The following is a 15,745-nucleotide window of genomic DNA, read 5'->3' on the forward strand; positions in this document are numbered from 1 at the left end:
CTTCAGTGGCCTTTAAACAAAATAGATCTCTGCAGAGTATAATGGACGCAACCTATTGGAGAAGCAAGTCGGTGTTCGCGTCTTTTTATCTTAAAGATGTCCAGTCTCTTTACGAGAACTGCTACACCCTGGGACCATTCGTAGCAGCGAGTGCAGTGGGTGAGGGCTCAACCACTACATTCCCCTAATTCCATAACCTTTTTAATCTTTCTCATGAAATGTTTTTTATTGTTGTTTTTGGGTTGTCCGGAAGGCTAAGAAGCCTTTCGCATCCTGGTTGATTTGGCGGGTGGTCAAATTCTTTTCTTGAGAAGCGCCTAGATTAGAGGTTTTGATGAGGTCCTGTAGTATGGGTTGCAACCCTTGATACTTCAGCTCCTAGGGGTCGCTCAGCATCCTAAGAGGATCGCGAGGCTCCGTAAGGAAGACGTACTTAAAAAGGCAGAGTAATTGTTCAAGTCGACTTCCTTACCAGGTACTTATTTATTTTATGTTTGTTATTTTGAATAACTGCTAAAATGAAATAAAAAATCCTTAGCTCATAATAATGTAAACATTTATTGCTGGTCTCTACCCACCCCCCTGGGTGTGAATCAGCTTATATAATCACCGGCTAAGTTTAATATTGAAAAATGTTATTTTTATAATAAAATAAATTTTTGAATATACTTACCCGGTGATTATATATTAAAGGACCCTCCCTTCCTCCCCAATAGAGACCCAGTGGACCGAGGAGAAAATTGAGTTCTGTGTTTACATTGAGTACTGAGTACCTGCACGACAGATGGCGCTGTTGATGTACACCCCCTACCTGCATAGCGATCGCTGGCGGATTTTGAACGTAGAGTTTTCTGTCGAGCAGCAGAGCTGCAGCTTATATAATCACCGGGTAAGTATATTCAAAAATTTATTTTATTATAAAAATAACATTTTTGGATAGTTATTATTAGGAGATTCTAAAGCTTCTGTAGTATACATTCATATTCATTGATGAGTTCATGACTAAATCTTGGGTTGTACAGACCACTCATTGCAGCAACCTTGCTCCTTTATCCTCTTGATACAGAGGTTATTGGTGGTTTAAACATTAAATTTAAAAATATATGAATTCAGAAAATATGGATATAGTTTTGAAATAATCATAGACCATGAATATGAAGGTTTGTTCCTAAATATATTAAAACCTTACATCCTTTGAAATAGGGAATTTCTTCAGCAGAGTTAGAACGGTTGATATCGTTGGCGAGGTACTTGACAACAGATGCATTGTTGTGTCCTATCAAAGGTTGTTAACTGTATTTTTTTTTTTCTATACTTTTCAGGATGGTTGGTTGCTGGCTTCATATTAATCACGGAATTGAAGCAGGATTTTTGTAAATGGAGAAAGTTTGGATGCTGTAATCTGTTTATGGCTAAACCGGTTATAAATCCACATTCTCTTTATGGTTCCTGTAGGGGCCATGATTGTTTGCAATTATCCCCATGTGCCAAGGGTAGATATGATCTCCTGTTCAGTGACAGCATAATCTCTGAGGAGGAAAAGGAACCCCCAAGTCTTTTCCTGTGTCATCCTTGGTAACGCCCAAGGTGATGCCGTAGAGGGAGTAAAATGCTTTGCTCTTCTTATCGAGTTTGTTGATAGCTGAAGCTTCTGGATATAGTATAAACCCTTGGTTCAGTCCCTGGGAAGTATCCTCTAGGACCAAAGGAAAACTCAGATCTATTTTGGTGAGTTTTTCAGGCTTTGGTGTCATATGAGGTTTCCACAGTGATTTCCACTCACTGAATTGCACTGGAAGCTCTCCACTTGTTGTGGAGATCTTTGATGACGAGTTCAATCTAAGGAAGGCTTGGCAAGTGCAGTGAACTTGGAGAGGCTACTATGGCTCCTGTGATGTTGTTCTTCGGTCATTAATCAGCATTTTGACTCACCTCATGGATCAAGGACTTCAGTGGAGTTGTCATGGGCATAATTTGCATGCATGACCTTGGACAATAAATTCACACATTTCAGTGCCTGTTAATATGCTGTGGTCTAGCTGGTTGAGTAAGATCCTGCCTCCAATTCTATATTGACAAAGGAGGTTTTACATGCTTGAGGGTGCCAGTCTGTTTCCTCATCATGTTGACCTCACAGTTTTTGCTTCAATGGTGGGATTGCCTGTGGAGAGACCCAAGACTGAAGGCACAGTCTTTTCAGCCCTCAAGTCTGCTGCCATGGAAACCTTCAGGCATCTTCTTGGATTGACCAGTGGTCCAGTAGTGCATTCTCCTACTTTGCCATACTTTGTCACTACTTGTGATTTGTTAAAATATGAGGTGTTGGTGAAGCATAGCAATTTTGTTCTGTCCAGTGTGAAAGTGGTAACCATCATGGCACCATTTATTTAACCAATTAGTCAAATGGGTCCTGAAGAGCGGAGATACGGTCATATCCCAATTCTCCAGGGAAGCGATGTTTGGAGTTGAGAAATGCTCCAGTGCTGGAGACTGTCTCTCTTTCCTCAGAAAGATGCAGAGGCAGCAGTGGAGAAGGGGAGTCAAGGCTATCATGACTCCCTATTCCACCATGCAGTCAACTTGAGGGGTCCATGTACTTTAAAAGTGGCTGAGGCAAGCCACTGCATTAGGATCAGCTTTGAAGAAAGTTCCAGCTGGCGGCAAAGCCTGATTGGGACCTGCAGCTGCTTCTTTCTCTAGAAAAAAACGCGTACAGTGCTCCACCCTTAAGTGGCCAGCCTGGTCTGTTCAGGAGGGTTGGTAGAGGTGAGAAGGGAGGAAGGGAATGCTGAAGTTGGCAATCCCCTTTTCCAGCAGCCATTAGTCTGGTGATGCCTGTCATGCCATTGGGTAACGTGGCAGCAGCATAGAGCAGAGCAGAGCATTGGATTGTAGAAACCCTTCAGGATGGATGCCATCTACCCTTCAAAGATCTTTGATATCCCCTCACTTGCACTCTGATATTGTTCCTGAGCTACCCTCCAAAAACTCTGATCTCAGTGGGAAAGGTGAAAACGATGGAAGAGAAGAGTGCACTCAAAGCTGTTCGAGACTGTTCTTTGGGGTTTTACAATCTTCTCTTGCTGGAGGAGTATTCGACCGACGGGGTTATAGACCAGTCATCGATCTCTCACCACTGAACGAATTTGTTCATCATACTCTGTTCAGTATGGTGGCAGCAAGTACTGTGCAGTCTGCCATTGGAGAGGAAGACTTCATGCTTCAATGGATCTGAAGGACACGTATTTCCAAATACAGTATGGTCACGAATTGTGCGATTCCCCATTTATGTGGTCGCTAGTTTTAAAAAATAAATTTTCTGTATCTGCAAATAAGTTCAGTCTGTGAGTCAAGCACCACAAAACATATCAAATCTATTGTCTTTTCAAGTATATTGGTAGGTATAGGTACGATGACTGATAAAGAATGTAACCAAACCATATTTACCTCACATTTTATTGACATAATTTCATAAGTAGCCTATTTGAGGAAAAATTCCATATCAACAATGAATTCAACTTTTATCTATGCAACTCCAGCTGACAAAATGTAAACATAGAGTTGTTGTTACATTCTTGTCAACCTATATCTTTCTCTAACCTTTCGATAATTTCAATGGTATGGTAGTTTTAATAATGGTATACTGTATTTTGTTTGCTGTAGTGTACGAGTACAGTATATATAAAAGCCTTTATTTAGTTCCTTTTGGATTTTAAATGATACAGCAGAAGCTAGTCTATACACCGATGGTTTTGTAATTCACCAGTCGTCTTATACAACAGATATGATTTATATTCATGAAAATTTTTCCTAATTTTAGGTTGTGTTATATGGAGAAATGTACGGTATTTATATCCATCTTGAGTGTAATTTTAACCTTTTTCAAGTTATTAAAACTTTAAAACATTTTAAATGTCTTATCTATTCAAAAGAGCAATTTAATATTAAAAAGATACAGTATAGAACATAGAAAGTATTGAAAATGGGCAGTAAAAACGTTTGAATGGGTAAGTTGCTGTTTTCCTTGGCCCTAATGGAATTATTCCTGTTTTTTTTTCGAAATATGCGATATTCCATTTGTGCGAGGATGTGAATTGACCAAATTCTCGCATCATTCGGGACCCTACTGTACCCATCCATGAGTCCTACAGAAAGTACCTCCATTTCCTCCTTGAAGTAGTAATGTAGCATTGCAAAGACCAGTGCTTTGGACCTCGTACTGCTCCACAATGTTCATGCTAGTGTTCAGATTGGTTTGTGTTTGGGCCCACGTGAATGGGATATTTCTGTTGAGATATGTCGTCAACTGGGTGTTCCTGGCCTCTTCCAAGAGGCATTTGCTTTGGGATTGAGATCAACTACTCTCCTTGTGTCATGATTTGGTAACTGGTAAATTGGAAAAAGTCGAATCTTATACCCAAGCAGAGGATGAAGTATCAGGGCTCACTGATAGACGTGGCAGCAGCTAGTCTTCCCATCAGACTATCGCATCAGCAGACTCCTAGAGGTAGCGCAACCATTCTTGTTCAAGCTAGAGCTCCCAGGTTGGTTGCGTCTGTGTTTGGTCAGTGTACAACACTAGAGCTGTAAGCGAGGTTCAATCCAACAGACATGCTCAGTTGCCAGGGGCAGGTTTTATGTTCTGAGTGGTCCCTACTGCCTTATATGCCAGAAAGACTTCTTGATCTTTGGGGATCACCAGTGATCGACCCTTTTGCCACATAGCTGAACAGGAAATTCCTGTTGTTCTGCTCCCCCATTCTAAATCCTTGAGCAGTTTTCAAGGATACTTTTCAACAGATTTGGACTTGCACGCCTTTCTTCCCTTCTGCCACAGTCACCACTTAATCAACAGTGTTGACGGCATTCGGTTTCAGGATGACCCTGGTGGTTCCCTGGTGACCACATGCCAAATGATATCCAGATCTGTTGATGCTCCTTGTTGAGGTGTCGAGAGAACTAATCCATTGGGCTACTCTTCTCTGTCAGTCTCACCTTTAGAAGTACTTTCACATGGTTGAGTCCCTTACACTTCACATGGAGACTATCTAGCATCACTAACGAACAAAAGGCTGTTTGTGAGTTACTGCACAACAGATATGTGGATACCTGTGAAGGTCCTCTGCAGCGGTTTACCAGGAGAAGTGGGGCATCTTATGTAAATGATGTCGTAGAAGGGCAGTAGCCTTCCAGTTTATCTGTTGGTGTACTTGGAGCTGAAGATAGGTCTTGAAGTATTGGACCACCCTCACATCTCTGTACCTTACAGACATTGCCCACAGAGCTTTGGGTCATGAGGTGGCTGCTCAGTAGTTGTGTAACATTCTCAACTCCCTCACAGGACCTGGTATTCATCCTGTCTAAGGTAATGAATTTGGGCAGTTCCTAGTACTAGATTCCTGTTAAGAGAGCAATGGGTGAGGCCCAAACAGCTTCTATATCCCTGTGAACAGCTTTTACGAGGTTGTTGGAGTAACCTTTCTTCCTCCACTATGGGACTAGTAAGGATGACATCTTCATGGAAGAAAAGATCCTGCCAGTTTGGTTCTAGGGAACTTTGAATATTAATGAGTTAGTCTCCCTACATTTTAAAGGACAAACCGTGTGCACAATTTTTAGAAACAAGTAACAAATTATATAAGTAATTTGTATTTTTCCTATCTATATAAACCAGTCCTTTAAATTAAATTTCCCACTTCAATCACCCCTCTCAGTCTTAGGCCTAAGGACAAAAGGGGGTATTCTCTGACATACAAGTGGGCTTACCTTCCCTCTCGAGCCACCTGTCGTGAACCAACTACCTTGTTAACAATTTAATAGCTGTTCCAATGCTGCTCAAGACATATCCTTATTTTGTAGGACTCCAGTTTGTATAACTAGGAAAAATACAAAGTACTTTTAAAATTTATTTCAATCCATTTTAATTCTTGTGGGTGTTAGGAGCATAATCAGTATTTTCTTTATTGCTCCCTGAAAATATATATTTCATGGTACACTATAGTGATGGGAATAATGTCCTTTCAGAATGTCAATGGTTAGAATGTAATGATTAGATCATAAAGGGTTGATGCTTGAAATGTTTATCTGATAGTTTCTTTAATTTCTATGTGCTTTATTATAATATTTAGGTAGTTTAACTAATCCTCTTGAGTTAATTTATTTTTCCAATTTCCAGGTGGTACTCATGACTCTTGCTGTGTTTGTTGAGTGGGTCTCTGTTCAGCATATATTTTCTCAAGATGCAAAACTTCTGAAATCCCTCTGTGTCTTCTTAAAGCATGACAGTTTTAAAATGGAAGCTTCAGAGTGTCTTTTACAGGTAAAGTTGTATACCATGTTTCATACAGAAAGCTTTCTAATGCTTATGAGCAAGTGTTCTAATTTATGTTTTCTTCTTATGGATTGTGTATATGGGGGGGTATTCTGGTAGTTAATTACAAGGTTGTAAGTTGGTCAAGGCATCAGGCACCCATAGAGATACTACTGCTAAAAGAGTTACTGGGTCCTTTGACTGGCCAGACAGTACTACATTGGATCTCTCTCGTAGGTTGTGGCTCATTTTTCCTATGCCTACACATATACTGAATAGTCTGGCCTATTCTTTCCACATTCTCCTATGTCATACACCTGACAACACTGAGATTACTAAACGATTCTTCTTCACTCAAGGGGTTAACCACTAAGCTGTAATTGTTCAGTGGCTACTTTCTTCAAGGTAAGAGTAGAAGAGAGACTTTAAGCTATGGTAAGCAACTTCTCTAGAGGGATACTCCAAAATTAAACCATTGTTCTCTAGTCTTGGGATAGAGTTCTAATGCTTGAGAGTACACTTGGCACACTAATCTATCTTATTATCTTCCTCTTTTTTTTTTATTTTTAAAGTTTATATATGAAAGATCTATTTTAATGTTGTTACTGTTCTTAAAATATTCTTAGTTTTATTACTTATTACTTCTTGTATAGTTTGATTATTAACTAGTTTCCTTTCCATATTGGGTTATTTTTACCTGTTGGAGCCCTTGGGCATAATTATAGCATCCTGCTTTTCCAGCTAGAGTTGAAGCTTAGCAAGTGATGTTGATAATAGTAAGTTTTAGCTTTGTTTAATCTATTATTCATGGTGGTTATAGGAATTTATTTCTTTTATAAAATAAAGTTTTCAATATTAAACTTAGCCGGTGATCATATAAGCTGCAACTCTGTTGCTCGACAGAAAAACCTACGGTCAAAATACGCCAGCGATCGCTATGCAGGTGGGGGTGTACATCAACAGCGCCATCTGTCGAGCAGGTACTTAGTACTCCAAGTAAACAAAGAACCAATTTTCTCTCTGTCGGGCTTCCGGCAAGACCTACTAATACGCTGTTACTAACTGGATTTGTTTTCACAACTATTTGGTGAAGTACACTATTTTAGTTTTGAGCTTTCGCTATGCAGGGGTTTTATCTTCATCTCAAAACTTGAACTTGTTTTGGATAGATTTAATTATGGTGACAAAGAGAGTATGGACTCTCTTTCACTTTTAAATGGCCGACCCTTCCCTTAGACGGAAGTGTGTTTAGGTTTTTTAGTAATTTTGCTTAACACGTTATAGATCTATATATTTTATATCTCTCCGCCTTTATTAGGCCTCTTCGATTAACTTTCCATTTATTATAAACATATAAAAATAAATTTTTATGTTTTGTTTATATGCGACCTTTCCTGATAGTAGGCGGTCCTAACTTGGAACCGAAGTTAATCAACGTTGAGCCCGTTATATCGTATTTAGCCTTTAAAGAATTTAAAACTTTTTAAATTTAATGTTTTATGAAAGAATTTCTTTGATAGTCTTCGTACTGTTTTCAAAGATGAACTAACGTTTAGTTTTTTAGACTACGCAGTTGTTGACGTTCAGGACGTTCAACATGCGCTCTATCGTTACGATAGAGAGAGAGTGTATCACGGTTTCACTTTGCAGTAAGAGTAAATCGATTCTGACGTTTCGTTCATTCTTTCTTAGCTTAAATGGTTTAAATTCTAAATTAAAGGAACTTTTTATTTGGAAAACCTTTCAGTTTTTTCCTTTAGCCAAATAACATGTTTTTTTGACGATATATAATTGGGCTCTTCTCTCAGGTGCGAAATCAAGAGAGAAAGAGAGAGAGAGATAGAGACGGAGGGAGAGAGAGGAGAAAAAACGTTCCGTTCAAGCGGATAACGTTGTTCTCGTGCTACTCTCCTCCCTAGTCGCTGTACGGGGAAGAAGGTAAAACGTTTCTAGGGTTTTATTCTTGTCCCCAGGCTATGTGCGGTGAGAGATTGTAAACGTAGTTTATTTGAACTAGTGTTTAGTCTCTTTCCCAGCCACTGAATTCTTTATCTTTATATATGTTTTCTGTTTTTGCTAGTATTAATGAGCTGCATTATACGACTGTTTTCGCAATTACTACCTTTTAATGAAGGGTAGAATTGCGTGTTTCAGGTAGAAATCAGTAAAAGTTTCGATTTCAGTGAAATAAGTGCAAAACAGAAAATCGAAGTGATAAAGTGATATGCGCAAAGTGTTACAGTGTTGCGTCCGAGGGTTCGTCTGTTCGTGCCTGTCGTTCACCTAGTCCGGGACTTCTTGCAAGCTCCCAAGCCCAGGGGAGAAGTAATGTCGAACGACTTATGGGTTCGTCAGGCCTTGATCAACGAACAGACGTTTCCCTCCGTGGTTTCGGGCGTATCTACCCAAGATCGCCCCACCCACACAAAGACGAGAGAGCCCATTTATTTCTCGTCTGCGGAAGAGGTTTCTCGTAAGAAACCATGGACCAAGGTCTCGCAGCTTATTAAGCGCAAGTCGGTCCCTTCCGCGCAAGTCCAACGGCCCAGTTGTAGCCACTGGGTCAGTTCGGACTCGCTGCAGTCTTCCGACGACTGCTCACCTCCTAAGAGAGGCAAAGCGGTACCACATCAGGCAGTCACACCGTCTGTTGCCGCACCTGCTCCTGTAGACCCTAAGTGGTCTTTGCTGCAGACCATGCAGTCTCAGTTAACGTCATTGATGCGGGACTTTCGTGCGGAGAAGGTTGACACTGCACCAACCTCTAGCCTACAACCACTACGGTTGTGCGTCCTGTGGACGCTGAGGCGACCTTCTCCCGCACTCCAAGAGAGTCCCGCCACCCATGCGTTACAGTGTACCCTGCCAGCCGCATGTTGACGTTCAGTAACGCACGGAACCTTCCGTTGACGTTCGCGAGGTACAACAACAGTCTAAGTTGTTTTGTTTTGACGCGGTGCGTCAACCTCCGCATTCTAGAGTTGTTTTGACTGCTCAGTATAGACAGTCAAAGCAGTCTCGAGTGAACACTGTATGTCCTCACGCACCTGTTGTGGTTGACAGTTCAGTTATTGACAGTTCACAGACTGTCAAGCAGTAACATGACGTTGCCTTCTGGTCTGCTACTAATGCACCAGTGCTGTATGTCCTCACGCACCTGTTGTGGTTGACAGTTCAGTTGTTGACAGTTCACAGACTGTCAAGCAGTTACATGACGTTGCCTTCTGGTCTGCTACTAATGCACCAGTGAGAGACTCACTGAGATAACCTAGCTTTTATCGGACAAGGTTCCTGTAGATGAGAAAGTGCTGTTCTCCCTCCTACTGATATTCCCTTGAGGACTCTGTCATTTGGAGTGGAGCCTTAAGCTGCTTAGCCTCCTATGGACTTTAATTAAATCATGATGATTTTTTAAGGATCTTCGTCCGGATCTTGTAACTGCTGCTCCTCGTTCGCCTAACGTCAGAACTTACACTAGGCCTAGCTACTTCGAAGCCGTTGTTTTTAAGCTAGTGCTCTCTCGCTCTCCTAGAGAGCGTTACGTTGGCTAGGCGACTGGTTGTTGCACCAGGAGGAGTTTTAGGGATACAGCCTTTGATTTCCCTTCTTTTAAAACTGGCTTATAGAGCGAGAGTCTGATAGGACACGAGAGAAGTTCTCGGCTTGGGAGTTCATGCCTCTGCCCAGATAGACTTCTCAATTCTGGTAGACTCGCCCTGGCGCCTAGCCAGGAGACGCTCCAAGTTGTTTACAGGTCAACTTCTCTACTTTTGTCGAGCCTTTGAAGTTTTGCTGTACTATTATGTCACACATAACAAGGCTTTCAGGGATGGTAAATGGTTCCGCCTCAGTCGCTAACCCCGTCTGTTGCCACACCTGCTCCCGTAGACCCTAAATGGGCTTTGCTGCAAGACATGCAGTCCAAGCTTGCGTCCTTGTTAGAGGACTTAAATGCGGAGAAGAACCTTCTGGCCAACAACCTTCCAACCGGTTGGTTGTGCGCCCTGTTGACGCTGAGGTAACCTACTCGCGTCTGCCAGTTGAGGTGGTTCCTCCTTCTGGCCTACAACCTTCCAACCGGTCGGTTGTGCGCCCTGTTGACGCTGAGGTAACCTACTCGCGTCTGCCAGTTTAGGTGGTTCCTCCACCGATGCGACCCAGTGTGGGTTGCCAGTCGCACGTTGACGTTAAGCGACGCTCGGAGGTGGTTGTTGACGTTCAGGACGTTCAACAACCAGCAGAGGTAACTTGTTGTGACGCAGTGCGTCAACCTCAGCAACCCGGTAGGGTGTTGACTGCACAACCCAGACAGTCTAGACAGTTTCGGGTTGACGCTGTACTTCCTCGCGCACCCATGGTTGTTGACAGTTCACAGACTGTGCAGCAGTGCCATGATATTGCGTCCGGCTCCGTCACGCATCCACCAGTGCGACCGGATTCAGCGAGTCAGACGTTGCCCACTCCGTTGCCGTTTCCCCATCAGTTTCGGATGAGGAACCCTCTGATGAGGACGTTGCTGAACAAGACGATCAGCCCCCAGCCCTGCTATCCATCCAGAAGATGCTGAAGAAGGAACGCTGCCCAGTCAGGCTGTGGATGAGTCTGGTAGGGACACTGTCATCCGTGGATCAATTTGTGTCACTAGGAAGACTACTCCTCCGTCCTCTTCTATACCATCTAGCTTTTCACTGGAAAAAGGACAAGACGCTAGAAGCGGTCTCGATCCCGGTTTCCGGAAAGATAAAGTCTTGTCTGACTTGGTGAAAGGACTATATCAACCTTAGAGAGGGTCTTCCCCTGACTGTTCAGACTCCCAACCACGTTCTCTTCTCGGACGCATCGGACGTAGGCTGGGGTGCGACATTAGACGGTAGGGAATGCTCGGGATTATGGAACTCGAGTCAAAGGACAATGCATTTCAACTGCAAGGAGCTACTGGCAGTACGTCTGACCTGGAAAAGCTTCAGGTCTCTCCTTCAAGGCAAAGTGGTGGAGGTGAACTCGGACAACACCACGGCTTTGGCGTACATCTCCAAGCAAGGAGGGACCTACTCTCTGACATTGTACGAGATCGCAAGGGACCTCCTCACCTGGTCAAAAGGTCTAGACATATCACTAGTAACGAGGTTCATCCAAGGCAACTTGAATGTCATGGCAGATTGTCTCATTTGGAAGGGACAAATAATTCAACAGAATGGACCCTCCACAAGGATGTATGCAAGAGACTTTGGGCCACCTGGGGCCAGCCAACCATAGATCTCTTCGCAACCTCGATGACCAAGAGGCTCCCAATATTTTGCTCACCAATCCCGGACCCAGCAGCAGTTCATATAGATGCCTTTCTACTAGATTGGTCACATCTAGATCTATATGCATTCCCTCCGTTCAAGATTGTCAACAAGGTACTGCAGAAGTTCACCTCTCACGAAGGGACAAGGTTGACGCTAGTTGCTTCCCTCTGGCCCGCGAGAGAATGGCTCACCGAGGTACTTCGATGGCTAGTAGACGTTCCCAGAACACTTCCCCTAAGGGTGGACCTTCTACGTCAGCCACGCGTAAAGAAGGTACACCTAGGCCTCCACGCTCTTCGTCTGACTGCCTTCAGACTATCGAAAGACTCTCGAGAGCTAGAGGCTTTTCGAAGGAGGCAGCCAGAGCGATTGCTAGAGCAAGGAGAACATCCACCCTTAGAGTCTGCCAATCGAAGTGGGAAATCTTCCGAAACTGGTGCAAGTCAGTATCCGTATCCTCGACCAGTACCTCTGTAACTCAAATAGCTGACTTTCTCTTATATCTGAGGAAAGAACGATCTCTTTCAGCTCCCACTATCAAGGGTTACAGAAGCATGTTGGCATCAGTCTTCCGTCACAGAGGCTTAGATCTTTCCAACAATAAAGATCTACAGGACCTCCTTAAGTCTTTTGAGACCACGAAGGAGCGTCGTTTGGTTACACCTGGTTGGAATTTAGACGTGGTACTAATATTCCTTATGTCAGACAGGTTCGAACCGCTACAATCAGCCTCCCTGAAAGATCTCACCTTAAAGACTCTTTTCCTGATATGCTTAGCCACAGCTAAAAGAGTCAGTGAGATTCATGCCTTCAGCAAGAACATCGGATTCTCATCCGAAACGGCTACATGTTCTACAACTTGGTTTTCTAGCCAAACACGAGCTGCCTTCTCGGCCTTGACCAATATCGTTTGATATTCCAAACTTATCGTATGGTTGGAAATGAACTAGAAAGAGTCTTATGTCCTGTAAGAGCTCTTAAGTTCTATTTAAAAACCTTTACGAGGCCCGTCTGAAGCTTTATGGTGTTCAGTTAAGAATCCATCTTTGCCTATGTCAAAGAATGCTTTATCCTATTTTATCAGACTGTTAATACGAGAAGCTCATTCCCATCTGAATGAGGAAGACCAAGCTTTGCTGAAGGTAAGGACACACGAAGTTAGAGCTGTCGCAACTTCCGTGGCCTTTAAACAAAATAGATCTCTGCAAAGTATAATCGACGCAACCTATTGGAAAAGCAAATCAGTGTTCGCGTCTTTTTATCTTAAGAATGTCCAGTCTCTTTACGAGAACTGCTACACTCTGGGACCATTTGTAGCAACGAGTGCAGTAGTGGGTGAGGGCTCAACCACTACAATTCCCTAATTCCATAACCTTTTTAATCTTTCTCTTGAAATGTTTTATTATTGTTTTTGGGTTGTCCGGAAGGCTAAGAAGCCTTTCGCATCCTACTTGATTTGGCGGGTGGTCAAAGTCATTTCTTGAGAAGCGCCTAGATTAGAGGTTTTGATGAGGTCCTGTTGTATGGGTTGCAACCCTTGATACTTCAGATCCTAGGGGTCGCTCAGCATCCTAAGAGGATCGCGAGGCTCCGTAAGGAAGACGTACTTAAAAAGGCAGAGTAATTGTTCAAGTCGACTTCCTTACCAGGTACTTATTTATTTTATGTTTGTTATTTTGAATAACTGCTAAAATGAAATACAAAATACTTAGCTCATAATAATGTAAACATGTAATGCTGGTCTCTACCCACCCCCCTGGGTGTGAATCAGCTTATATGATCACCGGCTAAGTTTAATATTGAAAAATGTTATTTTTATTAATAAAATAAATTTTTGAATATACTTACCCGGTGATCATATATTAAAGGACCCTCCCTTCCTCCCCAATAGAGACCCAGTGGACCGAGGAGAAAATTGGTTCTTTGTTTACTTGGAGTACTAAGTACCTGCTCGACAGATGGCGCTGTTGATGTACACCCCCACCTGCATAGCGATCGCTGGCGTATTTTGACCGTAGGTTTTTCTGTCGAGCAACAGAGTTGCAGCTTATATGATCACCGGGTAAGTATATTCAAAAATTTATTTTATTAATAAAAATAACATTTTACATGTCCTGATGGTTCAGTATACAGTAATGTACGGAATTTTGTAAACTTTTAAATGTATTTTACTGGCTTGATGGTAATTTTTTTTTCATTTAAAGATAGGAAGTCATTGGTCCTAAGTTTATAGAGATCAGGTTCATGCTTCCTTTCACAGATTGTGAGCCGAAAGGGGAAACCGGAAGAGCGTCGTCCTGTCTTGTTACTTTTCCACAAGGAACCAATTTCAGCTATTTTTGAAGCTGCTGTTGATGCTGTTAATGGACCTCTCAGCGAGGGAAATTATAGATTCTTGAAGACTCTGACACAGGTAAAAAACTTTGAAGCAGCAGCTTATGGTTATTAAATGTTTTTGAAGATACTCGTGCAAGTAAGGGAGGTTATTTGACAATATAATTTTTGTTCTTTGAGGTAATTCTATTTCATCTTGAGATGTAAGATTTTTTTGTTATTCATAACAATTTTCTCTTTTACAGGTTCTTACTGTGTTAGGTAGTCAGCTTTGTGGATTATGGGGGAAAGAAGCTGATGTTACAGAGCCAGCAAACTTTAATATATACCTGAAAGTAATTTTGACTTTTTCCAATCATCCAAGTCTTACTATCTACAACTACACTAATAATCTTTGGGGCCCAATGTTCCGTCATGAGAGCATATGTGAAAGTGAAGCTTTTAATTCTGTAATTCCATCGTGGATAGAAATTGTCTCTCGAAAGGTTGGTTTGAAGTATTTTTATTACCTGTATATTAGTTTGTTAAATGATGTACAGTATCTCTATATGCCAAATGTTTGTGAGACTGATGTAACCTTTAATTTTTTTCAGGTTATCAAGCATGGGTATCCTTCAAAAAATGATTCTGACAGTTGTCAGTATTCTCGCTTTGATTTTGACTCTGATGAAGATTATTCTCAATTTTTTTATAAGGTAAGGTACTGTTTTATATTTGTTCCTTTGGGAGCTCAAATGCTAAGGAGGTCAGGTTGTTAACCCTATGAGCACCAACCCTTCACTAAATGATTTGGTACCCAACCTCGAGGCCCTTTTTTTTTTACTTTTTATGTAACTCAGCACAAGAACTATGTAAGATAGGATTTTATCAAATTTATTACTGTATAGTTGAATGAGTTTAATTTCTATTGTATGTAATGTTGCATACTGTATTTTATAAAATTTTTCTATATGTAAATAATAAATAAGAAAATAGTTAATTATTGGATGTAAATTTTGTTGAATAGTGCTGAAGGGAGTAGAAATACTGAACAGAAATTACATCTAATGTCACTCAAAGCATTAAGGTAATATTATGTCCGGGAGTCCTTTAAATGAAGGGACCTTAACCTCATCACTACAATGACATCGCTTGACATCAAAATTTGCACTTAGATGCTCATGACGACTTCCTGGATATGTCATTTACAAATACAGTGTAAATCATGTGGAAGTTAAAATTACTTATATATCGTACTAATGTAATGAGTACGACACGTGGTCGTCCCATCCATCCATATACTAAGGCACTTCACCCAATTTTGGGGGGTAGCCGACATCAACAAAGAAACAAAAACAAAAAGGGGACCTCTACTCTCTACGTTCCTCCCAGCCTAACAAGGGACTCAACCGAGTTCAGCTGGTACTGCTAGGGTGTCACAGCCCACCCTCCCACATTATCCACCACAGATGAAGCTTCATAATGCTGAATCCCCTACTGCTGCTACCTCCGCGGTCATCTAAGGCATCGGAGGCAGCAGCAGGGCCTACCGGAACTGTGTCACAATCGCTCGCCATTCATTCCTATTTCTAGCACGCTCTCTTGCCTCGCTCACATCTATCCTCGTATCACCCAGAGCTTCCTTCACACCATCCATCCACCCAAACCTTGGCCTTCCTCTCGTACTTCTCCCATCAACTCTTGCATTCATCACCTTCTTTAGCAGACAGCCATTTTCCATTTTCTCAACATGGCCAAACCACCTCAACACATTTATATCCACTCTAGCTGCCAACTCATTTCTTACACCCGTTCTCACCCTCACCACTTC

The 15,745-nt window shown here is 42.0% G+C and overlaps 1 protein-coding gene across 3 annotated transcripts in view; it reads left to right on the forward strand.

Annotated features, from left to right (window-relative positions):
* Positions 1–15,745, forward strand: part of Ranbp21 (exportin-5-like protein Ranbp21) — a 126,024-nt gene that overhangs the window by 68,333 nt on the left and 41,946 nt on the right. For all 3 annotated transcript variants that reach the window (XM_068362255.1, XM_068362257.1, XM_068362256.1), the window contains exons 7-10: positions 6,176–6,319; positions 13,862–14,014; positions 14,181–14,420; positions 14,529–14,630. In XM_068362255.1, coding sequence (XP_068218356.1) covers positions 6,176–6,319; positions 13,862–14,014; positions 14,181–14,420; positions 14,529–14,630 — 639 coding nt within the window. The remainder of the gene's footprint in view (positions 1–6,175; positions 6,320–13,861; positions 14,015–14,180; positions 14,421–14,528; positions 14,631–15,745) is intronic.

The sequence above is a fragment of the Palaemon carinicauda genome, chromosome 38, assembly GCF_036898095.1.
Source record: "Palaemon carinicauda isolate YSFRI2023 chromosome 38, ASM3689809v2, whole genome shotgun sequence".
Classification (NCBI taxonomy): Eukaryota; Metazoa; Arthropoda; class Malacostraca; order Decapoda; family Palaemonidae; genus Palaemon; species Palaemon carinicauda.